Below are 16,711 nucleotides of genomic sequence, written 5' to 3'. Positions count from 1 at the left end.
GCAGAGGGTTTCCTGTGCAAAAAACGTGTCCTTCCAAATACCTTGTACCTAATCCTTCCCTCCTTAACAGAAAGATCCTTTTTAGTTCGCCAAGGATGGGACTACTCCGAATATTGCCCTCCGGGAGTGAGAGTGCCGCAGGGCAGTGTGCTCGGACCAATCTTATACCGCATCTTTACTCAGATATCCCGACTACACCTTCCACTCTCTTAGTTTTCTTTGGTGACCACACAGCTATGCCATCCTTTAATCCCGCAATTGCGTCAGAGGAGCTCCAGGCTAACTTGTTGCGAATAGCCGAATGGAGGAAAATTCTGCTCCTCAAGGAAGTAAATGCATTATATGGGTATATTTTTACCCTCCGAAACCAAACCCATCAAGCAATGCATCATGCAATATTAACCTATTCAAAAAACTATGCTCGCTACCTTGCGACTATATCCAAGCGTACATCTTGCATTCTATCTCGACTCTTGTCCAACCTGGAACCGATGTATACGAGCTAAAAGTCAAGAATTAAAGAGCTTAGGACTACAGTACAAATTATTATCAAGAACATCGCACGTATTAACAAAAAACAAAGTAACTCTTTATAAGACTCCACTGAAACCAATTGGGGCATACGGATTAGAACTGTGGGGCACCAAACCTTGCAACAACCAAAAAAATAAGTCCTTCAGGCCAAAGCCTCAGAACCATTGACCACCCTCCATCCTCCACTGTTTCCAACACTGTCATTCACAATGACTTCAAAATCCCTTCGTTAAAACCCTAATCCTCAACAAATTTTTCCAAATTCCACGAAAAACTAACCTCTTGTACTAACACATTAACCAGTTGCATCTCCAACCCATCCCTGCCACCCAGTAAGAGGAAGCGGGATGGCCCTGGGACTTCCTTGCGAATAGAACATGGGCTAACTATTCAGAAAACTGGGAGAACAACAACGGTAGCTGGCCCTCCTCAGAATTAATGCTAATGGGTGTATAAAGTTGTATCTCATCACATAATGTATATAATTGTACAGTCAGTAATAAATAAATATGGAAATAAAAAAAAAATTGCCCCAAGCCGTATGTTGCCAAGGGATATTTCAGTGTACTCTTTATGTAATTCTCAGTGAAAATCAACTCTATCAACAATGAATAGGGCAAATTATAAAAATAAACGCTTAAAGTCAAACGAAGGTCGTTGTAGTTTAAAAAAGCAGCAGCCTTTGTGCAGGAGTGGGATCAGTCGCTTCCTGAGAGAGGAATAGGGCAAGTGGGACGTTCACGATTACGGAAATACGCGGTCTACTTGCACGCCTTCCGCCATCGCTTCAACCTTTCGAGAAAGTTTCGTTCTAAATGTGTGATTTAATTTGAAGTCAAATTGACATAAGAGAATGCTTTTCGACAAATTATTCCAAATTCTGCAGGAAATAAGGTCAAAATCTTATTAATTTTGGTTATATTTGTGCTGACATGGCAAGATTGCTGAGAGTACATTGAGGAAGTAATAGGTCGTTTGGCGAGAACGTAAGACTATAAATAAATAGAAGTATCAGTTAATACTTATAGGTAGAGTTACATTTCCCGAAACTATGAATTTGTTACTCCACACTAATATTAAGTTTTGAACAGGCTCCGACAATTTTATGAGAATTCTTTTTACTGTTTCGTCGCAAACAGCAAATAAAATAGAATAATAGCCGTCGAAAAAAAGAAAAATTTCAAGGCAAAATTGATTTTCGTAATGTTCTGTAACGCTTTCCAAAATAGTCGATCAAATCACGAGAGCAAATATTGGCTCGTCTTTTACTTACACTTAGCTCTGTATTAACCACTTGAGGATGATATTGTTTGCACATAACTATTTATTGGGTTGTCCGGAAAATAATGCAGGATTTTGGTATTAAACAAAAAAAAAGAAACTAGTTACTTTAAAGCAATGTTCTTTAATCAAAANTGTTGACATTCATACAAATGAGTAATCCTGTAAACGTAAACAGAATATTTTATATAGATTTTTTTTAATGAAAACTTAAAATCCTGCATTATTTTCCGGACAACCCGATATTAATAAAGATTGCTTCACTCAGTCTATATATATGTGTGTGTGAATAATACTCTTCGGAACGGACGAATAGGCGTGTTTCCATGAAATACTCTTTGGATTTATATTTTTTTATAGTTTAAAATAGTTAGTAAAATAGTTTAATTTATAGTTTATAAGACAGCAATAGCAGGAAAAATTGGAATACGTCAGTCGAAGTGTCGATTCTGCTTGCTGCAGTCGTTAGACGTTTGACGTAATGTCCTTAGGTCACAGTTAAATATGCCGAGTACAAATTGTAATCACTCGTTTCAAGCTGAAATACGGCAAAAACATTTCATATTATTTTTATGTGAATCAATTACCTCAGTCTCATAAGTTGTAATATTTAAAAATAGATTAACTACCCAGTTTTAATTATTTCATTTGAAATAATTTAAATAACGTAGCCTAGTATTCTATTCTAGCCAGTGGCTTAGGTGGTTTAAAAGTTAAACATTCCCTTCATAAAGTATGAAAATAATATATTTTCGGATTCAGCGGGTGGTAGTACATCCTTACTCTGGTCCGCGAATTCTCACATTACAAATAAATTCAGGCTATGTTAAAACTGTTGGTTTAAAAAGAATTTTAGATACTTTCAACAAGTATCATAATTGTAAGTTAGTATCCATAACTAAGTTCACTTTTGGTAGTGTTGTTTCGTATGCGAGTGGACGAACTCTTGTTGAACTTATCGACACTAATCATTACACCTGGAAAAAAGCGAGAATAAATGGATCCAGTAATGTTATCAGGTTAATGAGTTAACACTTAGATCACTTAGGCTTTTGCGTGTGGCCTGTTTATTATTTTACTAATATTTAATCAAATGAAAAATTGCATCAAGTTCTTGCTGTTTAGGTAGATTTTTTGACATTTTGCCATTATCAGTTGAATCTCTCGACTGAAGAAAATCTTAAGCCGAAACATGTCTGGTAGGTAAAGGTGGCCATTCACGATCACTCCAAATGGAACCGCACCAAGGCGTACAGCTCCATATGGAGTGCCTGGAATTTGAGGGGGCATTCACGACCGCTCTACAGCCAGTCGCTCCGAACGTCAACCAGTGAATTACCTTCTCAAAATGGATGACGATTTCTTGTGCTACTGNTACTTCTTTCAATTATTTAATCTTTTTTGTAAGGTTTTGGTTGAAATGAAAAAGTTAGTCCCACGAGCGGGATCTGAATCCATGTCCTTCGGATAAATACGCCGCTGCTCTACCACTTGAACTATCGTCACTTCGATCCTCTCCGACACAAAAAATGGCAAAAAGAGAGAAAATTCGAAAGGTTGTAGGTTGAAATGGGGAGTTGGTGCCCAAGGGGGGATCGAACTATCGAAGTCAGGATAGCTCAAGTGGTTAGCCCAGCGGCGAATTTAGCCGAATGTCGTGGATTCGAATCCCCTCGTGACACTATTTTTTCATTTCAACCAAAACCTTACAAAAAAATAACTATTAACGTCTTATTTATATTTACTCCAGCTTGTTACCCCCTTGATTAGAAAACAAAAGACAGTCATGAGAGAATGAAGAATTACATGAAAGGTTGGCAACCACATTACGATTTCTCGCTACAGGGATGAATTACAAAGAACTTAAGTTCTCTACTACGATTTATGATCATTGTTAGGGGTTATTAATACCGTATCTCTCGTTGCATTTGTATTCTTTGTTTTGAAAACGTCGACCAACTGGTTGAGCATCGAATTTCTTTTATTTCTAACGTGGTAATATAATCATTGTCCACCATTTTCATAAACGTGGTAAACTTTCATACAATTCAATCACCTCAACAATAAAATCTCGATTGGATGTCATTATCAATAAGGAATAAACGTTTTTGACTTTTTTGAGAATGTACGACTGAGATGTTTGCTCAGTGAGAGAAAGACGGAGACTGCGCCAAAAAAACGAGGGTTTTCCCATCCACGACCAAGCCAGCGCGCCAAAATCCCCACCCTCACGTCAGGTTTTCCCATTCACGAACGCGCCATGCCGTCGTCACGCCGTAGATATTTGGAGTGGCGCGATGGAGTTTGGACCGGTCGAATATTCGGCACAGCCGGGCACGCCAGTTCAGTTTTGCCATTGACGTGGTTTTTGGAACGGCGTCGCTCCGTTTGGACTGCTAGGAGGGATCGTGAATGGCCACCTTAAGAGGATAAACAGAACAAAATGCAAAATGACCAAACTACCTATGTCACCGCCTCGTACACCTCACGCGCCATTCTTATAATTTAGCATTTCAATCAACAGTATCACTTTGAAGTGCTAGTTTTAGGGGAATATAATGGATGTGTTTACAAAGAGTTTGTGGGTTGTCGGTGGCCGCAACGGTTACGGCGTGGACACGGTGTCGAACACTGGGAAGTAAAGGTCCCGGGTTCGAACACAACTTACTTAATAATGGGCTTTTGCTCTCAAAAACACCGAGGGTTGGATTTGACGTGTGGAGCCGACCCATCGTAAGAAAGAAGAAAAAAGTTTAAATTATTGAAAGAAGACGACGTCTGTCTATACAAATCTAAGGTTAACTATACAAGTCTTTCTACCTGTAATACACCATTTCCATATGACGCTGAATGTCTTACTTTTCGATTTTTAATGTCTGCATTCTTTTTGAAAACAAACCGAACTCATGACTCAAGTAGGGGGTGCGGCTTTCGCGAGCAGTCTTGAAAGTTTCGTCATTCTACAAAACAATTCATATATACATGTGTATTATACAACTAAACATCGTTTTACACAGCATATGTTTGTTTTAATTGAAAAGATTAACTCATCAGTGTGAATTATATACCGATTAATATTAGAAATTAACGAAAAACCTAATTGTTATTTATGGGAAGATGCTGAGAAGAGATTTGGAAAAACAAAAACGGTTTGGGAAAGTTTTATTACTCGAGACGTAATTTCGCTTAGAAGATGGGTTATCTTTTGATACGGTGTGCGTTTGCGTATAAGCATATTGTTGCTTTGTTACGCCTTCGCGATTCGGTGAAAGTCCTTCATCGTTCTCCGAGTGTGAAAATGAAAGTGGAAAACCATCGGCCGCAACCGGTTGCAAGAGGGAGGAACACGTATTGTGGGAGTCAGGGCATGCGATCTGTCGCAATTTCGGAATTAAATTTAATGTAACACGAAAGTTTGGTAACAAGTGTATTATTCCCACAAGATTTTGTCATAACGTGTCGTATTTGCAGTAATCACTCTCTAAAGAATTAGGTGAAGTTCATTCGCAACAGGGTCGGTTTTTCCTCTTGGAAACAATCGCTTACACAATAATAATATAAATAAATGATAATGCATTATAATTTTCGGACTCTATTACTTCTTGGCATTGCTGTCATCTTTTACATTGAATCTTTAAATCGCTTTAGTATAGCTTTTAGAAGCTTCACATTTCATTCAGTTCTCGTTTCAGTTTTCTTCCATATTTACAAAACCTACCGAATTAAGTTATAGGTGTATCGTCCCAATTAGCATTTATAAGTTTGTTTAATAAATAGGTATATAATATATTTCAACCAGACCTTAGATAAAAAGTTTAATTAATTAAAATTATTAACGTGGTCAATTATGATTGCTAAACATATATGGATTAAAAAATACATAGGTTGGTGATGAATTTATTAAAATATGATTATTATCTGAGTCATCTTTTTCTGATGTTTCATTGCTCCTTGTTTACATAGCCGATTAATGGTACATTAAACAAACTACATTTGAATTAACCACTCGTACACATCACCCGTAGGGATTAAAGTTGTGCTGTAGCCAGAGATGTTATCCATCGTAAAATCCATTTACGTTAATATGATACATGTAGGAGGTTTTGCAGGTCTTACCGGACAGATCCGCGGCGCGGAACACGTTGTATATTAATATAGTGATCTGTATGGACGTCAGAACAGTACTAGTGTCCTCTGCATTTAAATAAAGTGAATGTAAATAGGTTTACCTTTTAAGGTTTCTTCCTTTCTTTATCCTCTTACCTTCAAATATATCAATATTGGTGATAATTAACAATACATGATTATGGATGAGTTTTCATCATGAAAACAGCAAATGTCTGGACATATGCTTGTTGAAATTGAAATTCTCTTATTGAAACACAAATATTTACACACAAAAACTGGCCTCTCGTATTTTGTTGTTTGTTTCAAACTTTGGGGCTGTTGAACGCTTGTTTGAGGCGGCGAACGATGTCTAACCCACTGTTAAGGGTCATAAGAGTTATATAGGATTCATATCAGGAGAACGTTCTGGCCAATTCATTGTGGTAATCCTTAATCCTCCAGGCAATAGGCGACAACTCGAGCTACATGCAATCGAGCATTAATCCGAAGTTTCCCAATAAAATAGGACCACAGCTTTCAGAAGAACAATATACATTAGTGCAGTCACGGATCCGTCCGGTTCGGTACGGGAATGGACGTTGATTCCACTCCTTACCATAACTGACTGTTGGCATGGAAGAACGCATCAAAGCGTTCTCTTCGTCTTCTTACAAGGTCCGGGTCATATGATTGCCATAAACCAATCCGTCACACGTGGTTCAAGCAGCCCGAGCGAGATGCTGATTTCCGAATAGTTACCTTTGTACTCGATGCTTCTCCAGTAGTAGAGAACCTGATGCTAATACGGGACGTGTAGAAACCATGCTATTCTTGGCCTTAAACCGCTTAGACCAAGAAAAAGAATATTTTTTACTCAAATTTATTGTTTCACCAAAGAAAACAATTTCAAAAAACAACTCACTTGACAAGTTGGCTTTGAAAGGGATGAATGAAATGATTTTCTTTATTCTATGTAAAGAGTGTAAAAGGATTAGAAACACTAAAAAGGTAAACAACGTGTTATTAATGTTGTTGTGTTTTATGTCTTTATACCTAGTTATTATGAAAAATAAATAAAAACAAAGGTATCTTTTTTGGTATCTTTTTTTTGGTATCTTAATTTATTATAATAACTCCATATAAATAACAAATGAAAAACCTCCACATAAACAACAAATAAATAAAAGTATAACAATAGTTTGAACGGTTGCTTATAAGCCTAAAATCTACTTGGCATGGGGTTACAGTTTTATTTAAATGAATGATTTTCAAAAGTTAATGAAGCAAAAACAATCGAGTATGACCGTATTTTTAAAAAAGATTTTAAATGCTGCTTATTCAATAAGCTTTTCTATAGATTTCTAACTAATCATTCCCATTTGTTTCGGTCAGGACAATGTTTTGTTGTTGGCCGTTTGAAAAATGATTGTTGCCCTTTTGCTAATTAGTCGGACGTGATTTGCTTCTCGGTGGCTTTTGATTGTGCTGCAGGATGACGCTAATGTTTTTACAAGCTGACATCAATCGAACGAGGCCAGTAAATCAACTGGCGGTCTAAGTTACGATACCAAAAGGCAAACAGCCGTCGGTCAACTAATCGGGGAAGCGAAGTGTCATAGACCGTTTTACGATGCATTCCAACCTACCCGCATGTAAGCATCCGGCCAAATATCGCTGCTAATTAGAGCCTTTGCTAATTCCTACAACCAACGAAACTAGGATTACCTTCGGATTCAAGAAAAGTTACCAAGTATGATGTAAAAATTAGTCATAATTGTCATTTTCAGATATTTCTCTGATTTAAATTTTTAAGACAAATCGTTATCTTCATTATCGCCGAAGGAGCTATGTTGGCATAATGTCATAATTGTTCTTATCAATCAAATTTGATAGCACAATCAATTTTTTCTTCTTCTGATATGTAGAATTCCCACCATTCTGCTAGTTGCGGACATGTTTTTTAGTTTATATTGTACTTATTCATTCTGACCCAATCTTTTTTTTTTTTATTCTAAGACGTGATTTTGCATTACATTTTCCGAGCCGAGAACAACAATTATGTCTGAAGCAATTTTTTCTTGTGGAAAAACGGATTTTATAAGATGTCTTCGTCTTCATTCTGACCAAGTAAATCAACGAATCATTTAAACTAAATAGATTTTGACGTTCTGAAGTAACCAGACTGCCATAAACGGGAAAAGGGGAAAAGTCAAAAGGTCAAAACTGGGCTATTGTATTTTTGATGGAGGTACCCTTTTACCTTTAAAGATTAAAGAACTTTTACGACATATGGTAAAAAAATTATAACATGGAACACGTACGTATAATATGGATGGGACATATTGGTTACCTTTGCAAGATTGAACTATGCTTGAGAACATTATCATTTATGTTGTACATATCGACTACCTAAGAGGAGACACATTCTGGTTCCGAATCATCTCTTGATTAGAAAAACATTAAATATATATTTCAAATTAATATAGTAGAGTTGCTTGAACGTTTCAATGCCCTCTGTGGTCGACGTAAAGAAGCTGTAAGTTGCTTCCACCACCGCGCGGCCGAGATATCAAGATTATAAAATCCTCGTGCCTTTCTTCTATTACCGTTATCCCGTATCGAAACTACAGTTTCACCCCATTTTCCATTTTCTTTCGTTGCAGCTATTTTTCTCCGTTGCTTCATAGTTTAGGCACTGGCCGTGTTTGGAGGTCAAGTTACAAAAAGTTAAATGGATATAAAAAGTTTGATTATATGCATGGCTGGTTTCTCGATATTGATTAGGATTTTTGTCGTTTTCCATAACATATGCTATTATTCTCCTTTATATTAAGAATTTTACATTATATTCACGACACGATTGCGTTATAAAAAGTCCATATTGTAGAAAATCTCGTATGCCAAATGTTTTAAGTTATTTTTTTCATTTGACCCAGCTTAAAATTGCTTAAATTAAACAAATATAGATATGTAGATATAGGCAAAATAACATTTCACATGGCAGTTTTGCCTATATCTTTATTATTTATTTAACTTTATTTTGGCAATAGTACTAATAAAACAACGAGTCAGCTTTGGTACGGATTTTTCTAATTATAATAAAAATCGAAGAAATTGGGATATCTTTAGGAATAAGTCCCCAAGATTTATACATTTCTCTATTTACATTTTTCGTTTACAATGTGTTTTGTCGTGTTTTCCTGACATCGTCTTAGACTCGTGCCTTATTTGTCTCATGAGTTTTGCGTATGGTTTCAAAGCACTGCACCACTGGGTAAATCTTTGATCGTGTCAACTGACGAAATTGTTGTAAAAAAAAAATAAAGGAAATGATAGCCTATGGGTTTTTTACATGCCCCTTTGATAAACTAGAACTTTCACCTTTACAATCAATAATTTATTATCGTTTAGCTCTTGTATTGTTCGTAAATTGTAGTTTTTTATATATCCCATTTTTTTTGTTTTTTGTTATTCAGCCATTGAGAGTTTAATGTTATAGCCCTTGGCAATGTTAGGACTTAGTCGGTCTTCAAGGAAATTTGAGATCGCCTGTTAAAAACTTAAATATGTCAATCCATAAACATATTTAAGATGGTTTTGATCTGATGACGACTTTATAATAGGTCGAAAGCTTGGCAGTAACAACTGAATTTGATTTTTTCTTCTAGACCCTACCTTGATCCAGAGTGTTCGTGAGAGAAAAAGTGGTCGATACTTGTACATTAATAACCATACGTTATTGCAAATCGCTCTAAAAAGATCTTCTAATTTATATACTATGATGAATTCTGCAAGGAAAATATATATAAGTATAATAAATATACTTTTCAACCCAATAAAACAACGCGCATTGATTGTTCACCAACTCGTTCATGCGTTTAACTATCAAAAAATTTACCCTCTTTCGATGGGGATTTAACACAATCCCTACTTTTAAGGACACTTTTCTGGCAGTTGTGAACAATAAAACGGATCCAGACGCCTTAAAAAAATATCACTACCACAGAGGATTCATTGCTTCAAGCCATCGCATTATCCCTTTCACTTTCATTGAATATACCCAATATGGAATACGCTACTATCTCAATACGACAATAAACGTCGACCGGCCATGAATCACTTCACAAAGGTTTTTAATTACAAATTATAAATAGGAGATGGGAAGTTGGTGTCCGAGTGGATCGAAGTCACGATAGCTCAAGTGGTTAGAGCAGCGGCGTATTGTGCCGAAGGTCGTGGGTTCGATCCCGCTCGTGACACTGACTTTTATCTCAACCAATACCTTACATAAAGTTTAATTAATTGAAAGAATTTATTTGGTCAATCGGACCACGAAACCTAATGGACTTATAAATAAAGCTACTCTTTCATAAAATTGACCACCATCGTTTAATGCTCGTCCGGGTTGTTATTAAAAACAGTTGTGAGTAGAATCATCCTTTACAAAAAGTAAATTGACATACTCACCCCACCTCAACATTTGTTTGTATGTTTTTATAATTAACATTAATTTTTTTTTAATGTAACAATATTGTACAAATATTTGTCAATTTTATTGACTTGCGAGCATGTTTTAAACATCATCTCTCTCGGACTTTTATGCGTTCCTGTTTTTCCCCAAGTGTCAATTCATTTCCGTCGATGTACAATACTGTTTCTTTTTTGACTCATAAGTTCTAACTAAAAATATACGATAAAAGCATAGATTACCATTAAAATTTATGTTGGCGTTAGTCCAGCTTGTCTGACCAGTAGCACGCAGCTCTAATAGACGGTCACAATGATGATGGCAATTATTTAAGGTATTATTAATACAACTGAATAATCTTTTCCCTCTTTGGATTTGAAGTTACAAATTTATTTTAAACAAGAATCCAGTTGAAATTTTAAACTTAATTTATTTAACCTTTACCTCCGAAATTCCTTATTTTCAAGAGCAATCTTCTGCTCAAATAAGCCTCTGGAAATAGACGTTGGCAAATAGAAAAGGTCCAGGGCTATTTCCAGGGATATAGGAGGAGGTGGGATGTATGTGTGTATTTTCGACAGCGGTTTTCTGTTCTTTTATTCGACCGCCGAAAGCCAAGGATTATCGCCACTTTTTAGATTTGTGTGCGTCGAGTATTACACAGTTCGCGTGTCCGGTAAACATTTCATTTTGTCCCCGGGCTCAATTCCCCTTCCTATCATATAGCCAGGCACGCAATGCATTAAATAGAAAAGTTTTCCCTCAGATTAGTCTCTATTCGGTGATTTTTAAATCAACTACAGTGTGCCTTTATCGTGGCGAGGGGTGTGCTCAGTGACGATATCCCAAGGTGTTGAATGATGATTAATATTCCACCTGTTTTCTTTATTTAAGAAAAATTGTTGAGAGTGCTCTCCCCTTAGTCTGAATATTGATTATTTATGTCATAGTGCCATTTCATTTACCATCGTGATTATGCAAAAAAACACACACTTGATTGGTTACTCCATCTGACCAAATACCTCGATTTCCATGGTTTTATCTATGATTTGTCTAAATAGCTTAGAAACTGTTTCATTTCTCACTGTAAATAATTTTTATATGGTGAAAGTCAGCACTGAAGGAAAAAAACTACCGGTGAATTCACAAAAGAAATCGACAATAAGAAAAGTATAATAAAAGTAGATAATGTTGAATACAATGAAGGAGGGAAATAGAGTAAGGGAAAGTCTTTTATGTAACATCGTATAACGGGACAAGCGCTCTTGTGAAATCTCTTCTGGACCTTTGAATGGGCTAGAATTGACACGGTTTCTGATAACTCGTCAAAAGCCAGCAGTGGCCACAAGCCGTACACAATTCTTCCAGATTTGTAGTGACAAAAACCCTCTTGTCAGCCTGGTAAATGCATTTGGAATAAACTTTCTTTTTGAAATGAAGGCGACTTCGTACATAAATCTAGATTTGTGTTTCGTGCTATTTTTTTACGATTTTTAAAAACATTATTACAATGACATTTAGTAAATAATTTACATACGGGAGAGCGAGGAAATTTTCTGTGTGATGTGAAACGATGGTGTACTTTTCTGGATGGGCCATAAGTGACCATAACGTGGACGGTCACGGAACCGATTTTATAGCTTTCCTTTAATTAAAATTAACAAATAAGGGTCTATATAATAAACTCATGACTAATAATAATAAATTAATGATCATCAGGTAGTTACAGAATAAGCTGGAACCCTATTGAACATATTTCTATTGTAATGAATAATTCGCATCAGGACGCATTTTTACCCTTTTGCCAGAAGAAAAAAATCTAGTGATTCAACGCATTTTATGATCAGACCGCTGATCCGACATAGTTCATTCTCAACAAATCATTGTTCATTCAGGTTGAATCTGCCAGATAGCCTTCTACTCTTTTTATTTGTATGCTTATATCTTTTTGTTTCGATAGTCGTAATAGATAGGGGGGTTGGTCCGGGGTTATCACGAAAGATTATGCTCTTGTCGTATTACATCTGTTGTTGCCTGTTTCTTCTAGATGGCGTGCTAATGCTACTAAGACAGTTTCAATTTAGGAAACGTCTCGATAGACATTCCATTTTGAAAGATCTGAACGTTTATTGTTGTTATTTAAATTATTTCTTCTCCATTAAGCATCTGTGCTTGTCTTTTTTTTTATCACGTATATTTTCAAGTCTAAAACACTTTTAGACTACAGAAGATTAGAAATATAGTCATAGCCTGTCTTTTTGAATACAATCATGTAGTGTATGTAATTTTGATAATTAAAAAGGAAAATAATATTAATTAAAACCTTGGCAAACTTTTACCCTTCATTAAAATTCGTTTTAAAATATATACTTGTATATAATGTGGGAGTTTTATAGGTTGACGACGGCTGAGGTTGTTATCGCCGGCCCTCAGTGTGTTTTCCCTGTTTTCTGATCTTCCACTCGTTTCGTTTAGCTGCAGCCGTTTGAGCGTCTCGGTCTGTCACTGACTCTTTGCTTTTGTATGAAAGTTGAGTTGATGCTAACATGCTAACCTCTCATTTGTACCTCAGGTTGCCAGCTACAGAATAGACTGTAAACATACAGATTTATACAACACCACGTGATACAAACATAGGAGACTGGTCACTTACACTCCCACCTCGGGACGAGTTTAAGCAACCCTCAACATTTTTGCTAATAAATTCATTCCAGTAAATTAACATAAACAACACCTGATACATACATAGAAGTCCGGTTATATGAAATTTACTCACCCTGATAATTCAATATTCCTCGGGGCGGTGTCCAACCCACTCTTTTCTCCAGATGTCATACATTCACCCCAAAGTACTCTATATTCCTATATTCCTCGGGGCGGGGTCAACCCATTCCATTCTTGGTAATAACGTTTAGTCTCCAGACCTCATACACTCATCCCAGAGTACTCGATATTCCTTCGGGCGGGGTTAAGCACCCCCATCCTTTCACGCTAATACATTATATTTATTCCATTAAATTAACATAAACACCACCCGATACAAACAAACAAGTCTGGTCAATTTCACTCCCCACAGAGTACTCGATATTCCTCGAGACTTTTTTTTCTTCAAAATATACTTATTATTGTACTTATGAAGTCTGAAATTTAAAAAAAATTGTTTTTGTGACCGTTTCTGTACTCCCAACTGTTGATTCTTTTGGTTTTTGGGTCAATAAAACGTATGTAGCCTTGGAAATTAAACGGCATGATTGCTCGATTGTTTCACTGCCTGGTTACCGTCAAGGAGCCGGAAAATAACCAAACGCCCGGACAATGCGTCTAGTTGTGATTAGATTTTCAAGGCTGAATTTTGATCTTTCTTTATAGATGTACGTCAGATTCATGGAATTGCAAAATAAAATAAATAAAATCAATGTTATAAATTGATCGTCCGCGATTGGAAAATGTTTGGTAAATATGTCGTGCATGTTTATGTAATTCCTTGGGCTTGAATAAACTAACAATTGGTTAATTTAATTTGCCTTATTAAGTTGGAAATCGAATGCCGATGAATTTCTTGGGAAGCAAGTTATGAAATGAAATATATTAAATTAGAACTAAAAATATGTATAGTTATAGTTATTATCGGTTGCTTATTATTCATACACTGCCATTAATTCATACACAACAGCACAAAAACAAATGTACTAAACCAGTATAACGATTTAAATTAGCCATTAAGTTGAAATATCAACTTCTGCTGACAAGAGATATAAAAATATTTTTGCTCAAAAGTAAAGAGAAAAGAGAGAGAGCTGAATGTTTATTGCCATCTTTGAAATGCCAGTATCACTTAGTGCGCTTGTAATTCCATTAACCTCAACCATATAAAATTTCACAAATTGGAGAATAACCCAAGGTAATATATTCAAACCCAAAGATCAGGTTTCACTTTGGTAGTCGAAGCCGTTGGAAGCTAAAGATGTTTCAAGTCGAAAATTATGTTAACTCCATTACGTAAGGATGTTATTGTAAATTTGAATGATAACACATTCAATACGAATCTGGTTTACCTCCACAAATTTCGCAGGTACCAACGGAAAGATCCGTGGCACGTGGTTCACCTTGTAAAAAATAAAATCGTTGGTGTGAACGCATAACAATACTTGGCGTGTTTTGCATTTAAATGGTTTGAACACAATGACCATCGTGTATCTAAGGTGTGTTGTATTTCATTTGATTCCCTAGTGGTTTATATCTGTTTTGGCGCCATACAACATATGTTCAATTAATTTAAAAATTATTATTAATTTTTTATACATATACTTTGTATATTTCGTTCTGAGTTAATTCTTCAAACGTAAATACGAAAGATTTTGTTTAAATCTTGCTACATATTTCCAAATTATGTCGACACTAGAATTATTTTATGGATTATTTAGCAGTTGTCCGATATCGCAGAAGATAATGAGATTTGTCATATTGAAAAATTATGTCAATCGTTGAGTTATTCATTGTATTATTAATAGGAATTTGTAATGAACAACTATTCACTTAAATTAAACAATGTGATGATGATATATGATACTGAAAATATTCACGAATGGGCTAATCTGCTTATGCCATTCCATAAATGTGTCCACCTATGTTGATAGCTTAGAAATGATTTGCTGTTAATGTCGAACATATATATTTTGCTTCTGCGACCTTGGAGTGGATGTGAGGCTGTTTATGTATTGCGCAAGGAAAAAAGACCCCTTTGCTTAGTCCTTGTCCGACTCCCGCAGAATTCCGTGCTCGCGTCGTTTGTTTGTGTTTGTTGTTGTTGTCGTCGTCAGTGAATGGCAGTGTCCATTTTTTTTTTTTTTTACCGTTGGCCATTTTCGTGCTGGAGTCGATGCAGATGTAAATGGGTTAATTGTCCAGCGTGTGACGGCATTCCTAAAAGTGGGAGTCGAAGATGGAGCCCACGTGATTCGGTCCCCACTCTCGCTCGCACACACTTGTTATCTCGCCAAGGCCTCTACGCTCTCAGTCAGTCATTCGGCCGGCTGTCGTGTGTATTGTTCTGTGGCAATTTTCCAGGTTGAAATGCGATGGAGGAAGAGAACGTGGAGAAAGTGACCAAAGCTTCGTCACCCCGTCTTATCGGCATATCCAGCCCGAAAACCTGGGACCAGTGGATTAAGAAGACGCCGTCGGCAAACACGTCCGTCGATTTGGAAGATGAGACCTCGCCACAGATGGACGACGTAGTCGTGGTCGAGGAGAACGACGGAAAATGCAGCGTCCAGTTAGTGGAAATCCCGAAACCTGTGGAGAACGGGCCGGTGTCGGTTGAAACAGAAGAAACCGAGGAAACGGGGGGAAGTGAGGCAGTACAACGAGATGAGAGCATGCCCGATGAGGAAGAAGACAAATTGCAAAAAGAGGAGGTAGTCTTAAAATTATCAGAGCACACATCCCTAAACACGATAATCGAGGAACAGCCCGGGGACGAGACTGGTGCCGTAGCGGCCCCGCCCCCTCCGAAACCAAAAAATCATTCTGTTAAAATCAAATTGGACGAAAACCCTCCCAAAGTCGTAATCAAAAACACCAGGTTCAAGGTCATCCCGGCAGAAAACGTTTGGGAGCCCAACGAGGAAAACGTTGTCATGTACGGTGATCCGATGACGATGATAGAATCCCATCTCAACGAGCTCACGATGGTGGAGAGTCAATTGAAAAAGCTCAAAGATTCAGAAACACTGAAAATGAAACCGCTTAAACTGGATTTGGACGGGGAAAAGTCGAAGAAAAAATCCCAGGATAAGGGTAAACTAAGCTGGCTGTCGATATTCAAGAAAAAACCTACCACGCCTCCGGAAAAAGCTCCACCCCCTGTAAAATCGGCCGCGGTCAACAAAAAGGGGCCGGTTACCCTCAAAAGTTACAAGGACGGCCAACAACAGACCGCACGAAAAAAACGAGAGTACGTTACCGTCCAGCAGCATCCAAACGTCGTCAAGCTCATCAAACCGCAAATAGTTCAGGTAGGAGATAAATTTATTTTTTTAAAAAGTTTTTTTGCTCCTGGAAGAAAGATTAAAAAAGCTTCTTTTATTTTAAATTTGTAATACGCACAGTCCCTATAGTTATACTTTCAGCTTTTCAGAACAGTTTCAGAATTAGTACAAACGAATCCATCAAGATAATACAATAAATCGGTCAAAATTTAACAACTGTACCTATTTGATTTCTCGTTCTTAATTAACTTTTACAATTAAAATTTCAGCACATATTTATAGTGTAATAAACCGTTCTTTTCCTCGCAAGTTTCCAAACTATGATTGTTTT

The 16,711-nt window shown here is 36.7% G+C and overlaps 1 protein-coding gene across 15 annotated transcripts in view; it reads left to right on the top strand.

Moving 5' to 3' along the window:
• Positions 1–16,711, top strand: part of LOC106666962 (serine/threonine-protein kinase MARK2-like) — a 120,750-nt gene that overhangs the window by 42,055 nt on the left and 61,984 nt on the right. For 4 of the 15 annotated variants that reach the window (XM_014394510.2, XM_014394511.2, XM_014394509.2 and 1 more), the window contains exon 1: positions 15,395–16,407. The exons of 7 other annotated variants lie outside the window; for them this stretch is intronic. In XM_014394510.2, coding sequence (XP_014249996.1) covers positions 15,469–16,407 — 939 coding nt within the window. In that variant the 5' untranslated portion in view covers positions 15,395–15,468. Of the gene's footprint in view, positions 1–15,394; positions 16,408–16,711 lie in introns of those variants that run through there. 4 more of the 15 variants (XM_014394512.2, XM_014394514.2, XM_014394513.2 and 1 more) reach the window with 2 other exon arrangements.

This window comes from Cimex lectularius, unplaced genomic scaffold (genome assembly GCF_000648675.2).
Source record: "Cimex lectularius strain Harlan isolate CLEC.00 unplaced genomic scaffold, Clec_2.1 scaffold189, whole genome shotgun sequence".
NCBI classification, from domain to species: domain Eukaryota; kingdom Metazoa; phylum Arthropoda; class Insecta; order Hemiptera; family Cimicidae; genus Cimex; species Cimex lectularius.
Note: the sequence above shows the minus strand (reverse complement) of the source record. Positions and strands in the feature narration are given on the sequence as shown.